This window comes from Dromaius novaehollandiae, chromosome 1 (assembly GCF_036370855.1).
Source record: "Dromaius novaehollandiae isolate bDroNov1 chromosome 1, bDroNov1.hap1, whole genome shotgun sequence".
Classification (NCBI taxonomy): Eukaryota; Metazoa; Chordata; class Aves; order Casuariiformes; family Dromaiidae; genus Dromaius; species Dromaius novaehollandiae.
In genome coordinates, this window is record NC_088098.1 from 153,701,658 (window position 1) to 153,723,445 (window position 21,788).

The 21,788-nt window shown below is 36.7% G+C and overlaps 1 protein-coding gene across 5 annotated transcripts in view; it reads left to right on the top strand.

Annotated features, from left to right (window-relative positions):
• Positions 1 to 17,533, top strand: part of DCUN1D2 (defective in cullin neddylation 1 domain containing 2) — a 29,904-nt gene extending 12,371 nt beyond the window's left edge. For all 5 annotated transcript variants that reach the window (XM_026096976.2, XM_026096975.2, XM_064503716.1 and 2 more), the window contains exons 5-7: positions 10,904 to 10,986; positions 13,331 to 13,427; positions 14,178 to 17,533. In XM_026096976.2, the coding sequence (XP_025952761.1) occupies positions 10,904 to 10,986; positions 13,331 to 13,427; positions 14,178 to 14,257 (260 nt within the window). In that variant the 3' untranslated portion in view covers positions 14,258 to 17,533. The remainder of the gene's footprint in view (positions 1 to 10,903; positions 10,987 to 13,330; positions 13,428 to 14,177) is intronic.
• The last annotated feature ends 4,255 nt before the right edge of the window (positions 17,534 to 21,788 follow it).

The window sequence follows — 21,788 nt, forward strand, 5'->3', positions numbered from 1 at the left end:
CTTCTCTCCCTCTCTCCAGAACCACATAGAGGTGTTTGGTATTTATGCTCCAGTGATTGCATGGCCTGCTGTCAAGGAGATACAGGAGCTTGTCTCATTATTGTATAAAGTCTGTTTCTCTCTTACTAAGTTTGGAGCCTGTCTCAAGATGCTTTCACGAATTCAGTCCAGACAGTTAAACAGAATGCACAGTTAGATTTGTTACCAAATAAGCTGGTGTTAACTTCTGCCTAGCTCTACCCTACTTCCTCCTGAGGTAAAAATCTCTCCTTCCTCTCCACGTACGTTAGATGACATGCAGTGCTACGAAAGTATAGGATGCTCCTAAGCAACTGTGCTAGCTGGCTTGCCTTAAAATTGTTGCTGATTACATGCTCCTATGATGGTCTTTGTGTACTCATTCACATAACATACTCACATTTGAATTATGACTTGAAGACTAAAAGAGGTCAGTAAGTCTATAAAAAATAGGGTTTAAAAAGACTTGGACATTACCTCTTTTTATCCTCTGGTAGCACTGACTCCTCTTTGATATGTATGACTGCGAAACAGTGAATGATCTTAATTCATGAAGTGGAAATAAGCAAAGGAATTGTTTCCTGACTTTCAATTACAGAATATTTTAGTGTGTATTGTGAATACAATGAAGTATCCACTCTTACTACACTAGAAACTTAAACAACCACCTCTGGTAGCTGCAGCGCTCATTTTAGTTGAGGACAGTGATCTGCTTACTAAAAGGATATTACTTGATTCTTGGATATCATAAACATGACTTATAAATATTCCTGTTTGAAGATTAAGCACATTTGATAGTGCCAGTGGCAAACAGGAAAGTCTTGTTCTGAGGAGTTTATTAATAGTTTAACTTTTTGAAAAAGAAGACATTAAAATGATACGTCTGTTGGATCCTTCAGGCTAACTTCTAACACCTTTTTTTTTTTTTTTTAATAGAAGTAAAAAATGAGACTAGAGCTCACCAGAAAAATGTGTATGTGAAAGGCAAAGAAGACTCATTTATGCAGTTATTTTTCATGTTTATTATCTTAATACACTGAAATAATAAGAAATTACTCAAATGCCTCTAAAATGTCCAAACACTGATGCTTTAGTCAAGAGTCATGTTCATTGCTATATCAATATTTTAATATGTTTCTGATTAGAACAAAACTATCTATTTCTGTTGTTCTAACAAATCATAAGCAACATTTATTACTTTTTTTGTCCTATCTCTAACCCTGAACAACATCAGGAAATGAAATGATTCATGGATTCCTTTTCAATATGCTAGGTGGTCTTCCAATTTAAATGATAGAGAAACACTTATCTAGGACTCTTTTGCCAGACAGGATTGACTGTTGCCTAAACCATTCCTGACATGTTTTTCTAAGCTAGTGTTCAGTGGTATGCTAGCAATATATACTAGTTTACCATTTCAATAGCTGTCTGCAGGAAGAATCGAGATCTGATTGGCAGTGGTCCTCTGGCTGAAAAAGTTTTGGAGCCACTGCCTTCACTTAGTATGCTCTTAAATTTCCGATGACAGATCTCATACTTAGACAATCTATTTCAGTGCTTGATCACACCTATTGTTAGTTTTTTCTTTTTCTAGCATGTAACTTCAATCTCTGTTGCCGAATTTTTGAGTTTGATACTTACACATCCAGAGTGAATTCGTAACATATGCATTTCCTTACAGTTAGTAACAGCTTTTTACATATTTGGCAACTATATTTATGTCCTTACTTGGTCTGTAGACTGTAAAATGAACTACCCTGATAAATTTTATCTTTCAGGTCTCTGATAGTTTCTGTTTTTTTCCTTTGCGCTCCAGTCATCTGTCTTTTTCTTGTCCTGTAGTGCCCAAACAAGCTGGAAGATATATTTTGTGTGCCTTATGTATTTCACTCTTTGCTTTACATCTCAATATTAAATTTGCTTGTGTTTGTCAATTTATGGTCTTTTGTATTTGTGGAATTCTGCAGAAGTCCTGTGCACCCAGTTGGTTCCCATCTTCTATTTCTGCAATTAATTATTCCTAACAACACTTTGCACTTCTTTCTAAAGAAATGTTTCCTGTTTATTCAACTGTTTTTCCAATTTGTCCAGACAATTTTGAATTCTAGTCCTGTCTTCTCCAGTGCTCCACCCTTTCCAGGCCTTGTATTATTTTCAGATTTAATAAGTGGTTCTCTGTTGTATCATCTAAGTTGCTGACTTTGTTAGTCAGTGCACTCGGCAGCATTAGATACAGGACTGGCCCTTGTGGTTTTGTTTCATTCTTCCGGTTTGAGAGTACCATGATGATTAATATTTGAGGGCAATGTTCTAGAAATCTCATCTGACATTTTCAGAGTCTCAAAGATGATAGGCTTCAGTCAGTTCTCAGAATATACCAGTATGAATTTCACCATGCCTGGCTTTGGGCACTAGTGCTTTCAGACTGAATTTCTAAAAGTTCTTTCTAGAATTACAGTCAGTTTTCAGTAAACTTGTTTTTCTGGAGCAAATCTTGAAAAACCACGACAACAGCATTTCTCTTTCAGGAGATATTAACAGGACATACCATATGTTTTATCACACCAGAGGATGTTTGTAGGGAGGGAGGCAGAAGGCCAGGCTTCTGGACACAGATGCCCTTCTTAAGTTTAGAATTTTGTTGATACCTGACATAGGCTTCTTCCCAGTGCAGAGGATTTTCCTACAAGAAAGCTGTTCTAGTTTTGGTGGGGGTTTTCTGTTTGTTTGTTTGAAGACCAGCATGTCTTCCATTGCTTCTTTAATTTCTTCTCATTCTACATTTCCTCTCAAAACCAATGCAAGAAATCCTGCATTTACATAATTAGACTGATAAATTCAGTTTCATCTATTCTCTCATACCCCAAACTAGGCACAGAGTTTGATACACCACTATTCATTCTCAGAAATAGGGCCACCTTTGTAAAGGACTTCTTTCTTTTATAGGATTCTCTTTTCCACAGTTCATGTGGTGGCACTAGGGAAGTTTTCTTTCTCTTTAGGGACTCCTGTCTCTGTGGTCTCACCTAACTCAGATGTTTCCATTTTTTTACTAGCTTAATATTGGCAACCAGTGTGCTTCAGTGTGGATACACGCTGTTTAAAGAAGTAAAAGCAGTACCAGTCCTTCTAGATGGTGTGAGTAGCAAGATGCAGGAGGCAAAGGCACATTGCATAAGGTCTGCTGTGTTTTCCTTTAAACAGAAAACAATTTTCTGATTAACGTTACTCAGGACCCAGATGTCAAGTCCTTCAAATACATTTGAATAGATTTGATTATTGTCTAAGAAAGGATTGATATTTATATCTACTAAGACTATTGCCTTCTAAGTGATGGATAGAATTCAGGAAAGGAGATAACAAGGTTTCACACAGCAATGCCGTTTCAGTGGCTGTGTATTGTACCTAGCAGACATAGTACTTAGACATACTGAACTGCATCTGAGTGCTTTATTTATATTTTGAGATAATGCAAAAGCTACAGTTTATTAAAGTCCAGTTTGCCAGGAGACCTTGAGAAAGAGTTATTATGTATAACTGTAGATCTGTCTATTTAATCTGCTCTCTCATGTTCTTGCTATCATATCTAGCTATTGCAATAACTCCCAAGTTTTAATGGTACAGATTTGGAAAGGTTTATTTCATGTTCTACTCCTATGTTTTAGCTTTTTCTGGTGCAGTCTGAGTGAAATTCTGCATCCTAGCTCTTGAGTGATAGCTGTATCAAAGGATAGGATTATGGACCTTTAGTCATGTTGTATGCAGAACAGTTCAGATTTCTAAAGACACTGGTCATGCTGAAAACAAGGCCTTAGCTCCATCTTTTTTTTTTTTTTTTTTTCTTTTTTTTTTTTTTTAACCTGATATTTACACCAAGTCTCTTAATGGATCTCCCTTTGAGCCCCAACAAGACATATTGAAGATATTCCTTATGCTCCTCAGGACTTTACTACAGTTTGTTTCAGCACAACGGAAGAACATAATGCATTCTTTCATGATTTTCGACGTGGAAACAAAAAGCAGATTTGGTCCTTCATCACTCTTTTGTGATTCCTTTGCCTGCTTACTGGCTCAAAAGGTTGTGCTTCCTTCTCTCTGCCAGTTTCCTGGGATCAAGCAAGAAATGGTACATGAGGAGGGCATTCAGAATTGAATCAAATATTGCCTCAAGACCAGGAGAATGACTATTTTTGCGTCCTGTATGCGGACTTCAAGAAAGTTGCATCTTCTGTGAGCAGATGAGTATGACATGCTCTTTTTAATTGAAGCAGCATCAACTTTAGCTTTCATCGTAGTAAGATGTTAAGTGTCAGATTCTTTGAAGAGACAGACAGTAGGGAGAGATATCTTTTTTTTTCTTTTCTAACCAGTTACCATGATTTCCTCTGTTTTTTTTTATGAAGGATTAGACTGATCCATTTGCAGGGTATTTGTAGGAATGAGTGGATGAAGAAAGGGAGGGAGAGCCAAGTTCAAGAAATGAATTTCATGATTACTTATGAGAGAGATCTGTGACTACTATATTCGAGTAGTGTTTCAATAGTCTTGGTCTGTGCTTATGGTCCTTGCTTCATTTTCACTAACTTTTTTCTTTCATTCTGAAAAGACCAGCAATTTGGAAAAGCTTAGTATAGGACAGGTTACTGTGATGAAAAAAGGCCCATAGTAGCAGCAAGGGTGTGGCATAGCTACCAGTTCTAGTAATGCCTCAATGATTCTGTAACTCATGTTTGACTCTTATTTGGGAAATGTAGATATGGTCAACTTTCAGTCGTCTGTTGTAGTTTATCTGAACTGTAAGTTAGCAGTATCACAGATAGTGATTTTTAAACTGACTACAAGATTCATTAGCTTGCACTCAAATCACACTTAGCTATCTTTTTGTAAGCCTAGCTCAGATCCAAAGGCAGTTCATCTGCTTTTGTCCAATTGATACTCAAGATAATAAGCATAAAAGGTTTTGCATGGAATCAAATTGCTTCAGCATAGCTGATGCTGAGCTAGAGTTAATAAGCACAGTCAGATACCTGTAGAGCTCTTCTGAAATCTGCATACTCTGCTTCACTGCACTTCCCTGTGCTTTAGGTTCCACAGGGGCTTAGCTCCAGCACTGTATAGTAAGTGTCCACTTACCTAGAGTACTGGGGAGCTCTTTTCTTACAGCTTTGCAGGGATGAATGGGTCCAACTCAGCTGGAATCTGAATTGAACCACTTTCAGTGTTTGCATCATGCCCCTTATCTCCCCTGCCTCTTTGGGGAACTGCAGATGAAGGCTATTTAGGTGTAACTTTTAGCAATTTGGTGAAGGAAGGGTTTTCAGGTTGAATCCTGATGGTATTTTCTTGCTGCTTTGCTACATGAATTATATTTATATCTGTCTAGAAGAAAAAATGTTCTGACTAGGAAAGGAACTAATTTTTGTGTCCATGTTCTTAGTAATTTGGAGGCCAAAGAAGACTTAAAATCATTCAGCGAGAGGAGGACACAAGGAATCAAGTAACTCATTGAATTTTGCAAGTATTCATTTGTCCTTTGGTCAGGTAGTGTGGTAGTCCAGTTCTTTAGATATATTCACGCGTTTCTGCTGTTTCCACATCTGTACCAGTTTCTGCATGGTGTCCAGGAATTTTATCGAAGCAAAATAAGTATTTGTGCAGTGTAGTTTTTATTTTAGCTTTATGAAAGTATGATTTTGCCTGTGATCACAGCAAGGAAACAATAGGAAAGAGATCAAAGAGTATCAACCCAATGATACCTTATGGCAAATTAAATCACCATAAAGAAAACATTTGAAGTTCCGTGCCTTACATAGGCTAAACGCTCTTACAAGGCAACTGAATGGTAACCTACATTTCTGTGTCTGTGCACCTATCCAGATTAATTTTTTATGATGTGTTGGAAGTAGGAGAGTTGGTTGCTTTTTTCTTTTCAAGACCGTAGAGTAAGTTTGGGCTAAAGCATTGATGAGAGAAAGCCTCAGGTGAAGGTACTCAAAACTCTGAAATAGCTTCCTCCTACAAGCTCTGTGTTGCATTCTTTTTTAGTATTTTGTTTTGTGTCTGTAGATGGACCAGGTAATGCTCCATGATACTTCCTGTTATAAAAAAATCCTGCTCATATAGTCTGAGACAGTATTCTTTGGATAAAACTCATTGGTGAAGCTTAAGAAGCTGCCCAAATTCCTTCATAGAGATGACTTATATGAATTAACAAAGCATTACAATATTGATAGGATTAAATATTAATAAAGGAGGAAAAAGGCAATATTGGGACAATCGGTAAATCTCAAAAGATGAAATTAAAATAAATTACTTGCTTCCAAGCTCTAAAACATGGTAGACTCACTGTCATCATGTACAGCACCTAGTCAGCATGCTAACTAGGGGTTAGAAGTGCAGACGTGGCTAATATTCTTCTAAATAACCTAAAGACTTTAAAATATCATTAGGATTCCAGTGTAGTGGTTTTTGGCCTTTTTTTCTTTTAAGTTCTGTCAGTAATTTAAGTGAATTAGTTATAGTATTCTGATAGCTTCAAACATGACTTCCCAAACAGCTTTGTTGGTAGGGCAATCCGAGAGGGCTGGAAACCTTTCCTTGGTAGACAATGACAAGTGAGTGCTGCAGTCCCAGAGTGCTGCTTTGGCACAGCAGGTCTAAATGAACTTAATTTCACGTTCCTCATAAATCCTACTCTCCAGCCAATACCTTGCTATCCATTGATTTATCTTTGTTTTCTCACTTTCTTGTATGTACTGACTTCATTCCCATTGTCCAAAATCATAGCAAAACGACAAGGAGCTTTATTTATTTTTTTTTGGGGGGGGGGGGTGCTGGGGGTGTTTTTGTTTTAATCTATGCAAGAGTCTAAACAAGTGACAAATGAAAACAGTGAAAACTTTCATTAACAAAATGTGCCTTTGATCAAACCTTAAAAGTAGATACAGGCTGTCTAGCTGATAATGAATGTCTCCTACGTTGATTGTGCTAATTTGTTATCACTTAAAGTTCTCTGTTCAGTCAGGGAAAGAGAGACTAAGTTTTGTTTGTTTATTTTAACATAATTTTAGAATGAGGTTTTAATGTTTTAGAGAAGATTATACTGCATGCAAAATGTTTTGCTCCTGGTTGTGAAAAGTTGATTATTGAAATAATTCAGAAGTGTAAGGAACTCTTAAAATATTATACACACCTTTATCTTCTCATTGAACTCTAGTTTTACTTAGATATTGTATATATATTTTTAACTTTTATTTTAATAATTTTTAAATGTTTAAATGATAATTGATAGCTAGTTAATAGCTATCAATTAGAATTAAATAGTTTGTAGAGGTTTGTTACAGAGCGCTCTATGGATGCTGTATGTATGCCCAACATGACTTTTTCTGGGCATCTAGATAATGAAGCTTTGTTTCAGTGTATATAAACCATTTATATTATCAAGCCATTATACTGAAGGGGCTACATGAAACGCAACATTCGATAGATAATGATACTGAAAATATTTTGGGGTGGAGGGAAAACTCAAACCACTGGATGTCTTGTATTATGAATTTGTATTTGTATTTACTTCTAGAAACATTTTTTGCCCCTAAAAAAAAAAAAAATTAGAGGTGGATTATGTCTGTCTAGATAGCCAATTTGAGTTTGCAATTTGGCAGAGCCAGATAAAGAAGTATCCTTTTCAGTCATGGTGTTGCATGTTTTGGGGATCAAACTAATATGAGCTATAGTTCCATCAACAACTGACACAAATGACTTTCATTTCTGACTGCTATATCTTTCTAATGCAATATTTTTATAATGATTTTTAAACATTCACTGTTTAGCAGTTTTATGTATCAGATATGTACACCAAAGTCTTTTATAAAGCCTCTTCTAAACTTGCCTTTGCTTAGATACTAGTTTTCAGAGACTTAAGTATCTGTCCCGTCCATTCCATTCACAACATGTGCATCATTAGTGTGTAATGCGGAAGGCATGTTCTTCGGTACAAAACTAGTATATTTTCATAATTATAATTTGATTTTTATTTTACTTGTAATTATGCTTTCATATCTGTTCAGCACTGAAATAAGTATTGCTAGGACTGTGCAAGAAATCTGCACCCGCACAGAAAGATGTTTTTGCAAGGCATAGAACTTCCATAGCCTAAGGATTTTTCTTCCATCTTTCATTGCTGCACTCATTGTAGCAGATAAACTGCAGTCATACTGTTTATTGATGCTACTATCAGAGTCCTAATGAAGAACTGGAGCTTTGTGTTGTACTAGGCCCTCCCTTTACAGCAGAAAAGTTCCATTTTTCTCTCCTTGAACCCTAAAGTTTTCAATCTAGATGTGGAATTGTGTTCAAGCAAAAGCGTAGCCAAATCTCTTGACAGTATAGCAAGCACACTTAAAGGCCTGGTTTCCCCAAATGCTCTAAGTTGGTGTAAACTAGCATCATTGCTGAAAGTGATATTCCCATCCTGTCCATTTGTTCAATATCTCTTCCTTGCATCAGTTCATGGATTTGTGTGACTGCTGTGAACCATGTAGGAAGCTTTACTTTTCTTTTTTTTCTTTCTCCTGAGCTAATTTTAATCAAGATCAGGACCTACTCCTCTCTTAATTCACAACAGGGTCACCCATGCTTACATTGCACAACGAAGGAAGAGTAGGTATGCTTCTTTCAAAGCCTTATGCTAGTGTAAAGGATTTGGAAAATTACGGGTACTGTTCCATGACAGTTTAAACTGATATAAGTTGGCCCTGCCACAATCTCCCCCTGTACCACCCCTAATATGCGCAGTATGTCCCTCTTCTTTGCACTGACACTGGCACCGTGTAGTGGATTAGTACAGTAAGCTAATCCAGCTGAAAACTGAAAAGTGATTAGTTGGCAGCTAATGTAGCACCCTGAGGTATCTTACCTCCAAGCGGTGTGTACACAGAGCTAGTGTCAGGAAGGGTGTGTTGTTACAGGGCCACAGCCTGAGAAGGATACGCTTACTGTATATTATACCAAACAGCTCCTCTGTCTTTGTGCGGGAGAATCAGTTTGCACACACATGAAATGTATCCCACAAGTATCAGTTAAAATAGTATTTCACTTTCATTGTGTTAAATACAATTTTGCAATAATCATTCAGTATAACATAATATTAAATTTGATATAGATACCCAAATGAATCAAGGAAGTGTTGCCTTTTCTTTCCCTTTTAACTTTTCTGTGGCACCTTCATCCATCTTTGCTTCTATGCCTGTACCTTCTTCCTTTTTCCAGGAACTATTTCATCTAAAGAGTAAAAATTCTCATGTCATAAAACTTTTTTATTTAAAATGCATTTTACTTAACGTTGTCGTATAATAGATTTACAAGGTTGGCTTGGAAAGGTTGACTTTCATAATGAAACCTGAATGAATGGGGTCAAAGCCAGTTACTTCACAATGAAGTTTAGAAAACCTGAAGATTCTTTGAGTTTCTCCCTTCCCATTCGTTTTGCTTTTCATTTGAGATGACTGCTATGAATTATAATCCGTATATCTAAGCAGCAAATAAATGCTATTAATTAGCTTATTCTGTTTATTTTCTGTGAGAAATGAATATGAATAGGTGGTAGCAAAGCCAGGAAGAGCTGAAAAAGTTTATTAGGGCATGAGGTAAATTCTGTGCTGAAAGGCACTCTGATCATAGTAGCGAAAACACCTGCAGTGCTGTCTTCATATAATTGGGTATATGTGTACCTCATTTCTTTCATCATCATCTTAACTATTGCACCTTTTTATTGTCTGGACCCCAGGCCTGTATTATACAGACTCTAGGGAACTGGCTGTGTTGAAATGTAGAACTTCTCTTTCAGACTTGCAACTTGATTTGAGGTAAAACACTGGCTTTTGATTTGTAATGTGACACACAGAATTCCAGATGTCTCACTCCTTTCCTTTAGGTGGAAATCAGGCTTCTTTTTAATATACTATGACAATATTTTCTACTAAGTTTTCACATTTTGTTTATACCTATTTTACATGGAAAGCAAACAGTGAAATCCATTTGTGATTGAAGAAAAGCTGTGCCTTTATTTTGTGGTTGCGCAGCAGCATGCATTTAGTGCTGCTGTCTGTGGGACCTGGGGCAGAAGCAGATAGGCCTTGTGAGTTGCTGAGAATGAAAACAAGCCTTCAAAAAAAGCATTTTTCCCCTTATGCTGCACCTCATATTGTCCCTACTCTTCTTTTTGAACATGTGGCATTACTGCATCCTACTCTTGGCATGCACAAGCTAAGCTCTGCTCTTATATCACTGGTGGTGTTGTAGAATAATTCCTCCTTTCCTGGATTTACATTTTCAGTTTTGGATGTAAGTGTTCTTCTGTTAAATGATTCTGGAAAACTGTATTGCTGTAAAGGGTGCTGTAGAATTATCATGCTCCAGGCAAATCTTCCCCCGCTTCCCTTTTATCTAAAATCCCTTTAAAGTCAAGTCCATATATAAAATGCTATAAGTTAACAGGAATTGGCACCCCCAGACTTAAACATTTAGGTTTTCTATTGATATTTTCCATCTTTTTATCTGGTTTTGTTCGTTTGTTTCTTGTAGCCAGAGTTATTGAGAGCTACTGTGTTCTGTTTCTGTGGATTAAAAGTAACTTTAATCCAACACTGCTGGATGGTGACAAGCAGATTTTAATAGTTACAACTGTAACGTTCTATCTGCAGTTTTTACCATTACTACTTGTCTTCCTCCATTCTGGGTCAGTGAGTACAGAATAGAAGTTACTCGTAATGATTTAAAATGAATATATTTCATCTGTATCACAACATACTAGATCCAGCATTTACTGTGTAACTGCAACAGTTTTATTACATATACTATAGTGTTTGTGTTACTTTGTTTCTTGCAGATCTAGAAATGGCAATTGCATATTGGAATTTAGTCTTATCAGGAAGGTTTAAATTTCTAGATCTTTGGAATAAATTTTTGCTGGTAAGTACATACTGCATGCCTTCCTGACTATCTTAGTCCACAGTGGTCTGTAGCTTGTATAGCTGTGTGCTTACAATAAAGAAAAAGGCAGGATGTTTGAATACTTCCTTTGAATATTTCTGAAAACTGATATCAGATATTCTTAAATCAAGACAGATTCAATCCTCTCTATATAATTACCTAACTGAGAAGGAAGCAAAAAGATGCATTAAGGCAATAGTGCATTCTACTTGCTTGATCCTTTATCTTCCTCCTCACGAAAGCTTCTGCCTGAAATGAAGCCATTATTGTAGATTGAACCTACGTTGTCTTTATTGTCAGACAGCTGTGGTTATTGTCAGCCATAAATTTTACCATGCTCTGCTTTTTGTAATATTAATGCATAAACTTAGTGTTCTCTAAATGTCAATTCTGTTGTGACTGACTTAACGCTGAGAGACTTTTCTTTTTAAGTGAAGGTTCTTGTCTGAGTAATTATTTTGACTCATTTTTTAGATAATAGTTTTGGACTGATCTTGATGGTTTTCTATTATCAGTACAATTCTGTAGGCAGTGGAATAAAGGTGCATAAATTAAACTTTAGAAATCACAAAATATTCTCATAAAAGACGTAATTCATTCATCCATGTTTCTTCATTTGCATTTCTGTGTGTTTGCAAAAACTTATCTTATAAAAGTGTGTAATTCATCTTGGGTTTTTTTTCCTATTTAACTCTTTCTCTGTAGTTCAGGAAAACAAGAAGTCTGCGTTTTGTCACATAAGCACTAATGCATAATAGGCAAAGTGTATACTTTTTAGAATATTTTCTTGTAAGCTGTCTTCTAAATCAATGAGGCTTTTTGGACAGCATATTTATTTTATTCACTGACTGTTTATACTAGTTTCACCAAAAGAACTTGTGAAAAGATTTCTCATTTTAACTGCCTTAATATGCTTAAGACATCTAAATACAGGTACAGAGGTATGCATGAAGAAAAGTCTTAACACTTTTTTTTTTTTCATTTGGCTATATAATATGACAGACAGTTGTGCAAGTCTTTATACCACATCCTCTATAATAGGACTTCAATTAGAACATGTCTTACTTTGCTGTGAGTATTTAACCTGAAAATTTACATGTAGTATATTTGTTTCAGAAGAAACAGTTAGATCCAGAAATTCAATGTAAGAAAGCAGCAAGCTAGGAATCTTTAGGGTGGGGTTTTTTTTTTTTTGTTTTGTTTTGTTTTGTTTTTGTTTTCAGAAGATGTATTTGCCTGTCGTATTTTGCAGTCAAGACAAGATGTTTGGCTTGTGTCAGAGATGCATATTTTCTGCTGTGTTGGGCTTGAACTAGTTTTGATGAAGTTCTAAATTTTTTTAGAAATGCAATTTATTCTCCTGAATATATCAGAATATTATTGCCAAAAGAAATTTACCCTACTCCCCAAACTGATTCTGTTTGCTAAACTGACAGAAAACAAATCAAGGAAAAAAAATGAGTATTTTCCTCTGGGCTTATCAGTTGACTTCCCCAGACAAGTGCCACAGCTGGCTCAGGAGGCCTTGTGGGACTGCGTGGGTGCGTGTGGTATGGATGGAAAGAGAAGTGTGTGGGGGTGTGGGGGGGGGTGTTGCAGCCTGCCCCAGCTGACCAAATTAGTGCCAGCATAGAGGAGGGGAGCAAGAGCTAGCAGCTATGAACAGGGCTGATAGGGAGGATAGAAGGGCTGACTCTGAAAGCTCAGAGAAAGCTGCCTAGGAGTAAATCTTTCTGGAGTGCAGCTCAAACTGGCTGTACTGGAAACTAACGTGAACAGGGTGATACAGAAGGAGGACACCCGAAATCAGACCAGGATGTGGTAATGAAGAATAAGACTGACTGGGAAGAAGAGGCTGGAGAGAAGGAAGGCAGTCTGGGAGTAAGTGAGAAGAGGAAGTAGGAGAAAGGTGCAACTATAACCAAGGGGTTGAGGGAGAGTCTGGATTAGCACAGGTGAAAAGGGACAAGGAAAGAAGGGCTCGAGTTGAAATGGCAGAATGCCAGCTTGTGGCTACACAGTTTCAGAACCCTGAATGGAAGCCAAGACCCATTAAGCTGAAGTGTAAAGTGCATTTGTTTTATTTTTTTACCATAACAAATGAGGAACATGCATCCTAAAAGCAAAACACAAAAAATAAAACAGCTAACAAAGACTTCTTATGCTTTTCCTTTTTTTAGTAGCTATTTATTTTTGTAATTTTCATCAGAAGCTCTCAACTTCAGTGTAAAATAAATAAATTAAATAAAATAAATAAACCCACCACTACTGTGAAACTTGAAAATACTTCATACTTAACAGTACCATTTTTCCTCCTTTATAGGAACATCATAAAAGATCAATCCCAAAAGATACTTGGAATCTTCTGTTAGACTTTGGAAATATGATTGCAGATGATATGTCCAACTATGATGAAGAAGGTAACAAGTACTTAAATAACTTTGCAAACATGGGTATAGCAGAATTAAAATTTTGCTCTGAATGAACAACAGAACATACTGTTACCTGGTGTCTTAATTTGTTTACCCATGAAGGTGTAGCTGCAAGTAGAGTATCATACTTGTTGCCAGAAAGTTAACAATAAGTAAGTTAACAAGTTTGCTTTAATATGTAGATAAAACTAAGACCTGTCACTAAAAACTGTCAAACTATTATACAGCAGATGCTATTTGAATCTGTTATGCAACAGAAGTCACAATGAAACTGTATTTCTGTTCAGAAATGTTGCTAATAGCAAAGCTATATATCATTTTTCTACTTGCAAGAATGTCTGCAAAAGCATATTTTTACTAACCTAAATGCAGCTTACACTCTGTCACTAATCCTGCAAATCCTGCTTTGGAATGACTGTGTACAGAAATATTTCCTAAGCTATGAATGACTTTAAGAGGAATGCCATGATTTTGTTTTCAGCTAATTTATAAACCTGGTAGTGTGGATTATGCTTTAAATATATTTCATTTGTGCGAAGAACTGTTACTGCAAGGGGAGATTCAAATGTTTAATTTACTAGTTGGGTGCTTTTTCAAGTGTCCATCAAGTCATGCATGTTAGAGCCAGGGTAGGCCAGAAATATTGACGTAAGCTTCTGATCCTTTGTATTTTAAGACTAAACCAACTTATTGCTAATAATGACATGTTCTTTTCTAAATTGCTTGACTTCTCTTTAGGAGCGTGGCCTGTTCTTATAGATGATTTTGTGGAATATGCACGACCAGTAGTCACAGGAGGAAAGCGTAAAACTTGCTAACCCCAGACTCATCAAAATGGACTAAATGTGCAGTCTGAACTGCATTAGGTAACGAAGATTTGTTGGCCAATAACTGCGCTCACTGTTGCTGGTTTCAGTGGTCATGATGAGACTCCATAGACAAAACTGAAATTCCTCCTTTCTGCCTAAAGAAAATGATGGCTGACTCGTGGACACCTCAAGAACAAACTCGGAAGATAGTCCAGGCTGTTTGTAGGCTATTGGCTTCAATTATTGTACTGGTTGTATCATATAGGATGTAGATTTTGCATGATTTTATACTTTGGAGAAGTTTAACTAGAGGCCATTTTATTAAAGTTTTGACAGCACAGCATGCCATTCAGTTCATGATCCAAAGTGAACACCAGCAGTTACATGAGTAAAACTGTATTATATTGTACTTAAATGAAAAGCAGTATTTGTGATATATAAATTAAATCCCTAAATAAACCTTATGCAGTATGTTGTATTTTTATAAAAGTTAGCTCTGTGGATCTGCCCTAATACAGAACTGTAACAAGAAACTTTTTTTTTTACTTGTTGCTGAGATTTTAAATTTATATTTTTAAGCTCTTAGATGTACAGACTGATCACATCTAGCCTCTTTTTTTGCCCACTAAGATTAACTTCCTGATTATTACAGTCTTGAAGGTCTTGGACATGTTACAGTAGCATTGCTGAGGAAGGACTGCTGCTCTACATTATGTTGCAAATCCAACTTTTTTTTTACTAACCATTTTAAAGTAGACCTTAAACAATCAAAGATGCTTTTATAATTCATGTTTGATTATCATGATTCAGTTAGTCTTCAATTATGTATTTTGTTTACTTTATTTTGAATTATGAATTGGTGTGATTTAATTTTTTAGGTTTATTAGTAGCCTGAAACATATCATAAATTCTAGCTAAATGCAACAAGTTATGAATGCAATTCCTGATATCCCACAAAAATAAACATGAATAAGCCCAAAGACTACTTATAAATAAAGTTAGCTCCTGCCTTGGAGAAATAACTAGAGGTAAGGAGACGTTACGTTACATTACTGATGTTAGCCTCTGGATGTTTTTGTAATAGAGTTATTCAGTAACATTCATTTAAAAAAAAAAGTATATAGATGCAGTGTTGGATCAGTTTACACCAAATCTGAATTTGTTCAGTCATTTCCTTCTCCTCTTCTATCAGCTGTCTGTTATAAAGCATATAGAGGTCAGTCTCTTCTTTCTCAGCAGTGTCTTTCAATGCCTAAGCACAAGAAAGTTTTACCAGAAACTACTGAAGATGTTTTCACATGGGGCTCTTTTAAATGCTACCTCATGAAAATGAGTTTATCATAGCCACTGTAAAAGTTTGTTAAAGCAAAGAGTTGTTAATGAGTATGTACAGCTATGATTAATATATTTTCTGTAATCAGAGTTGAATTGATGCAAGAACTTGGGAGATGACAGTGCATTAAGTTATATAATTTATATCTATTTGGATCACATATCAGATAATTTAAGTATTTCATGACAGGATACTATTTTATTTCATAATTGTGAGGATATAAAAACTTACGTTCTTCTAAACTCTAATATTTAGAGTTTCATATAAGCTGGCAGCTTTTATTTATGTCAGTGCAGCCTACAAGACCAAATGAACATGCTGAGTACAGAAATACTGCCTTCATTCTTTCTCCCACTTGAGAGAATTTTAGTTGTGCATGATGCTTAAAAAGTAGGGTGAGGACAGGGCCTGTATTTGAACAAATTAGTGACATAGAAAGCAAGTTACAAATACCCATGAGTGATTTATTATTAGTCTGTTTTTTACCCCTAAGGAGTATTTATAAATGTTATGTCTTGCATGACAGCCACTAGATGTCAGTGTCTCAGTCTTTTGATACCTATCTCTTTTCTGTGTAGAGAGTTAGTATGTAATATTAACAAAAAATTATTGCTTAACTACATCTCTTTAGAAAGACATTCATGTATGTAAGTCCAGGTATTCTACAGAAGTCAACTGAGATTTAAAAAAAAAAAAAAAAAAAAAAAAAAAAAAGTATTATTCTGTTTTTAATGCATTCCATTTACCTACCCTTCCCCAGCTAGAACAAGTAATTTTCATATCTCTCCTGTAGGCTTTGGAGAGTAAATGTGTAACATCCAAAAATATCAACTGCATTTATCCAGCCAAAAGCAATGGAATGTTTGTTATTCAGACAATTGTGACTTAAAATGTGTAGGTATAATATAACTGAGCAGAAGTAGTTTAATCTATTGGTCTGTTATGTAGCTGAATAGTTTGCATAGCATTAGAGCTTGTGAAACATTTGTTCATGTTGAGACCTCTCTCAAATGAAGCTAATAATGATCCTTTTACCTTTTAAAACAAATAGAATATAAAAAATGCTTTCTCTCTCTCTCTCTCTCTCTCTCTCTCTCTCTCTCTCTCTCTCTCTCTCTCTCTCTTTTTTTTTTTTTTTTTAAACTGAGGAAGAACTTCCTGAGGGCACCAAGGTTGCTGGACAGCTGGGTCTTGCATGTGTGTTGAGGTTTTTTTACTTCACCCATGTTAATATGAGGAAGAAGGTGCTCAGGATAGTTTTCACTTTCTGTACGCATACATTTGTTCACTTACTCTTAAGCCTTATTCCTGTGAGGATCCTTCATGGAAAACACCTTCCAGTAGAGGAAGACTGGCCAGCATACTCTCTTAAGACACAAGTTGCTCCCTATCAGCCATGTTATTCCCCGTCTTCTATCCAATTAAGACCACTTAAGAATTTTACATTCCCATAAACAATAGTATGGAATAACACTACCAAGCTTGAGCAATTATACATGTAAATGCAAATAACCTGCTTTTAAATGGTGACTTCGTATGTATTTTAATACTTGCTGCTGTCTGCTGTTCCACCTTGCAGGTGACTGACTTTGCTTTTAGGTAAGCTGGTATAGTAATAACACCTAGGCTGAACAATTTATAATCATATATGCTACAGAAATCTTTGATTAGGTTTTTCAATGTATACAGTATTAGTTCCTAGATATGCTGTATATATTTTTTTAAAGTTGGTGCTAAGTTGTTTGGTTTTACTTAAAGTATTCAAAACTGAACCATGGGGTTTGTATTTGCCAGTTCTAATTTAAATGTAATTTATTGTGTGTGCCATGCCAAGGAGAGCAAACCTATAGGTGTCCACTCCCACAGTGCACCTGAGATTTGCTGCTGAGTAAGCTGTACATGTGTAAACTTTGTGGCAATTGAAAAAGGAATAAATGAACTTTCAGCATAAAGGATTGAAGTCAGTCATGTGGGATGTCTGTGCTTTTTGTCAGCTTTCTGCTTTGGAAGCCTTGCAAAGGCTCGTGTGGTTTTTATCTCTGTTTTCTGGTTAATTTATTAGATTCTTGCTTTATTCCATCAATCAGAAGATGGCAAGGATGTAACACATGAATTTTTTTGCAATTAAAATAAATGTCTGTTTTGCTCATCTGTGCCATCTTTATGTTCTTAAAAAGCTTGCTGTGTTTAACTGCAGTGCTGGATCTATTACAGGTACCTGCTAGCAACCAAACTAACTCTCTGCAATTTGCGTCATTAGTTTGTATTGGCAATGAGAAGTATAATTGCAGGGAAAGTCATGCTCAGTCCTGGGCTCCAAGCTTTGTAAGAGAAGCAGCACATTCAGATGTCTGTGCAAAGACCTTCAAAGGTATGTATACAACTGCCCTTATTTCTCTTTTTCTGAAAGCTTGAATCAAAATAAAAACAGTTGTCCTCTGCACTCTCCCACCTGTCATCTGTTTCCAGCCTCTGTAATACTACTTGGTACAGCCAGTCTGGTTGTTCAAGTGGTTGCCTTCTCTAATGAGCACAAAGTCAGGTGAGTATCCCAGAGTGTGAGCAGACACAGCAGTGAAACTATTTATCTCAGCCAAGATGCCTTGAAGCTTGTTTTACCAACCACTGGATGCTGGTATCACACAAGTCGGCGGCCTTCTGTAACAGCAAAAATGGCTGGTGCTGATACTCCAGCCACGGGAAGCTCCTTTCTTCCAGGCATCAGCACCCGTTGCTTTCCTGAACTGTCACCAACCCAGTATCTGGGACATCAAAAGATTCTGAAAAGGAGAAAGACTAACCTTTCACAGCCATGAACCTCCTGCCCCCCTGCTTTTTTAATTTTCAAGAAATCAGTCACATTCTTTGACCTTTGTATCAGTGTGCTGGATGGAATTAAGTTAGGATGGTATCTCAAACTAGGCTTTTTTTGTTTTAAACAGGCAGAAGTGTCTGCAACTGCAGCTATGTTTTCAACCATGTGCACAAATTCCAAGTTTCAGACAAGTGGGTACAATGTTTACCTCCGTATGAGAAAGGACTAAGGGAAGCTTAAAGGCATTAACATTTTGATTAATAAGTGACTATAATTATTGGGATCCTCTTGGCTTTTATACATACGTGAGAAACTATACACATTACACAGGCTTTATGTAAAGTAAAAAAGAACAGGTTCCCCTGTGCAGTGTTAAAGACATTTTTCTTTTAGGACAGTGGTGTAAAGTGGTGTGAAAATAGTTCATCCTCACTGTTACAGAACTGAGTCAAAATAGTGTTTTTTCCCAGATCTCAATGAATATTTTTGTTATACCAGAAATACCTGTTTAAATTTTACACAAACTCTTGTATTAATCTTCTGGCATAATTAGTATCATTCCTAAAGAAATGATTCTTTTGCCAAAGTGATACCGTTTTCTTCAATAGTGGCAAAAGATACAGCTCCTGATAGAAGTCTCACAAGGTTTATTAAATAGGCTCAAGTCTAATCAGCAAGTAAAGCAAGAAATCAAATCTCTGAGAAGACCCAGCTGGTACTGAGATTGATTATTTGTCTAGGATGTGGTTCTGTATCCCTGGAATGGGTGAACTTGGAGTCAAGAGCATTTTGCAAATCAGTATGTTTGAATAGCAGGAGCATCACTCACGGTTGGAGCACTTGGGATATCGTCTTACTCTCTTATTTAAAATGCTTAAGGCCTTGTGGTGACATGGCAGTCTCAGCTTGTGCTCTATTCACCAGTTAATTTTTTTTATAAAAGACAACAGTCCCTGTATGGAGCAAGAGCCCTCTCCCAGGAGGTAGGGAAAATTGCTTCACATCCCCTCAGGTAGAGGAGGACTGCGAAGCCAAGTTTCCCATAGACTGAATGCATGCTTCAATGTTTTCAGGTACAATTTCAAATATGACTGAGCTGCAGTAACAGCTTGCTGCCACCATCAAGAAGTTGCCTTTCCCCTGGCCTGCTCCTCATTCATTTTCTTCTGTATTTTCCCTGCCCTAAACCAATTATATGGACAGTAATGACAGGAGACCAAAGCTGCATTTTTATCTCGTTTAACATTTACCAAACATTTTTTGCAAACTTTATTTATTTTGTGTTTTTTCCTGTCAACAATATATATAATAAATGAATACTTCTTGATCTTAATGGAGTTTATGTATTTTGGCTATGTTTCAGATATGCAAGTGTGATATTTTACAAATTATTATCTCATCTTTATTTTCTTTGAGTGTAGATATCTGTGTGCCTAACTTCTGCCCAAAAAGTTTGCCAAAAAGCAACTGGAAATACTACATGAAGAAGAAATTATATGCAATTTACAAAATAAAAAAAACCCCTAAATTCTTTGCTGCATGTTCTGCTTCATAGACTTGGAAAAATAAAACTTCTCTGACTTATAAAGGCTGGGTTTTCATTATAGCCTTATTTCTAAGAGCTAAGATTTTATTCCTGATTTGGGCTGTGTTATGGGTGGTCAAGTATGCAGGCAACAGGGTAAAGTCCATGGGAGGGAACAGGGCAGCACAATTGCTAGCCACAGTTTAGAGGAAGAGATGAATGGGAAAACTAAGAATAACTTTGCTCATTTTCAGAAAGAAACATTTCATCTGATAAGGCCATTACTAGCCTTCTGTGGTGTGTCAGTAGGTGATTTCTCTAGTCCTTGATTTGCAAGGTTGAATTCCCATGTCCTTTCAGATCACAATATTCTGTGCAGTGAAGGGGAACCATAGAAGGATACATTGACCTGTACCTGAGACATCAAATTGGAAGCTACCATGCGTTTGCCTGATGTGGTTTTGGTAGGCTACATTGGCTTTAGTTGTCCATTCTGACAACTAAATGTTCATTTTTAGGCATGCTGAGCCTGAGGATCAAAATCTTTACAGCTGCCTCTATGTTGTTTCAATGCCTCAGTTCAGGGATGTGATCTCTATTCTCCTAGCCAAGCAGTGCTGTGACTTGCATCCACACAGCTCATGGTTAGCCACCTCTAGAGCCCTGTGGCCACATCCGCGCTATAGAGTACTTGGCTCCACATCTCCTCTGGTCCCTATGTAGTCCTGGCATCCTAAGGCACAGCTGTCATTTTTGACCACTTTTTCAGTTTAGAGTTCTTTGTTGCTAGCAGTAAGGACACACTCTCAGGGTCCAGTTCCTGAGCCTCAGCACTTCTGTTAACCAAACCCTAATCATTAAAACAAGGGTTCACAAACAAGAGGCTACTTTTACCAATTTTGCATCTTATACTGTAGAATAAGGATGGTGATGCTTCTCTTCCATCCGTGTGTTCTTTTTGTAAAGTGAAGTAGTGTTCTTATATGTGTAAATTATTCAGTTATGCAATTAACTGCTTACCATTTTGGGTAATGTTAGTAAGATGCATGCTTTACACTTTTGGCCTATTCCATTCAAATGGCAACCAGCATTTCTTTCTGAAAAAGGTCAAAGAAAAACAAAACCTTTCCCCTGCTATCCTGTATCAAAATTACAGTCAACCCAATCAAAGCTTTCTGTTTATCTAGATAAGTTTATATTTACACTTGTATTTCTATCTGTAAAGTAGTAATTTGTGATTCTTTAGGACAGCATGAACGGTGCCTGGGAACCATGATTTGGGTCTGTCTCAATAAACCGCCCTGAAGGAAGATGTTGAGCCCACACTGCGACATGTTTGCGGGCAAAGCATGTTTAAAAGGCTGCAAGACTACAGAGGTCGGTCCTTCTTGTATTGAATGACAGAGGACAGAAAAAACTGTGATGACAGAATAAAGCAAATAATCTCAAAAGTATCAAGTTGAAAGCATGGTATTAAAACTCTCCATTCTCACTAACTGAGACTTCTTCATATGTGAACTTTCCTAGACTCACAGGATGCCATTTAAACACATCTTTCAAAATAGTTTCCTTTCAGAATTGAAGTGTAGGCTGCACTGGAGCTCTGGCTTAGGAAAATGTCATCCTTTGCCAGAGAGCAAGGAGATGCAAGATTTAGGTTGGTATTTTGCTCAGTGTTTATCCAGGGGTGCAGTGAGTTAGCAAGATATTCTTGTTATAGGTTGAGCACAGCAAGAAAGTTGTGTCATCTTGGAATCAGATAGCTTTCTGGGTCACTTGTCCAAAGTCAGTTGCAAACCCATCTGAGCCTGCAGATGACAAAACATTGCCATAGGGCATAGTTAGAAACGTGAGAGGTTTACTGCTT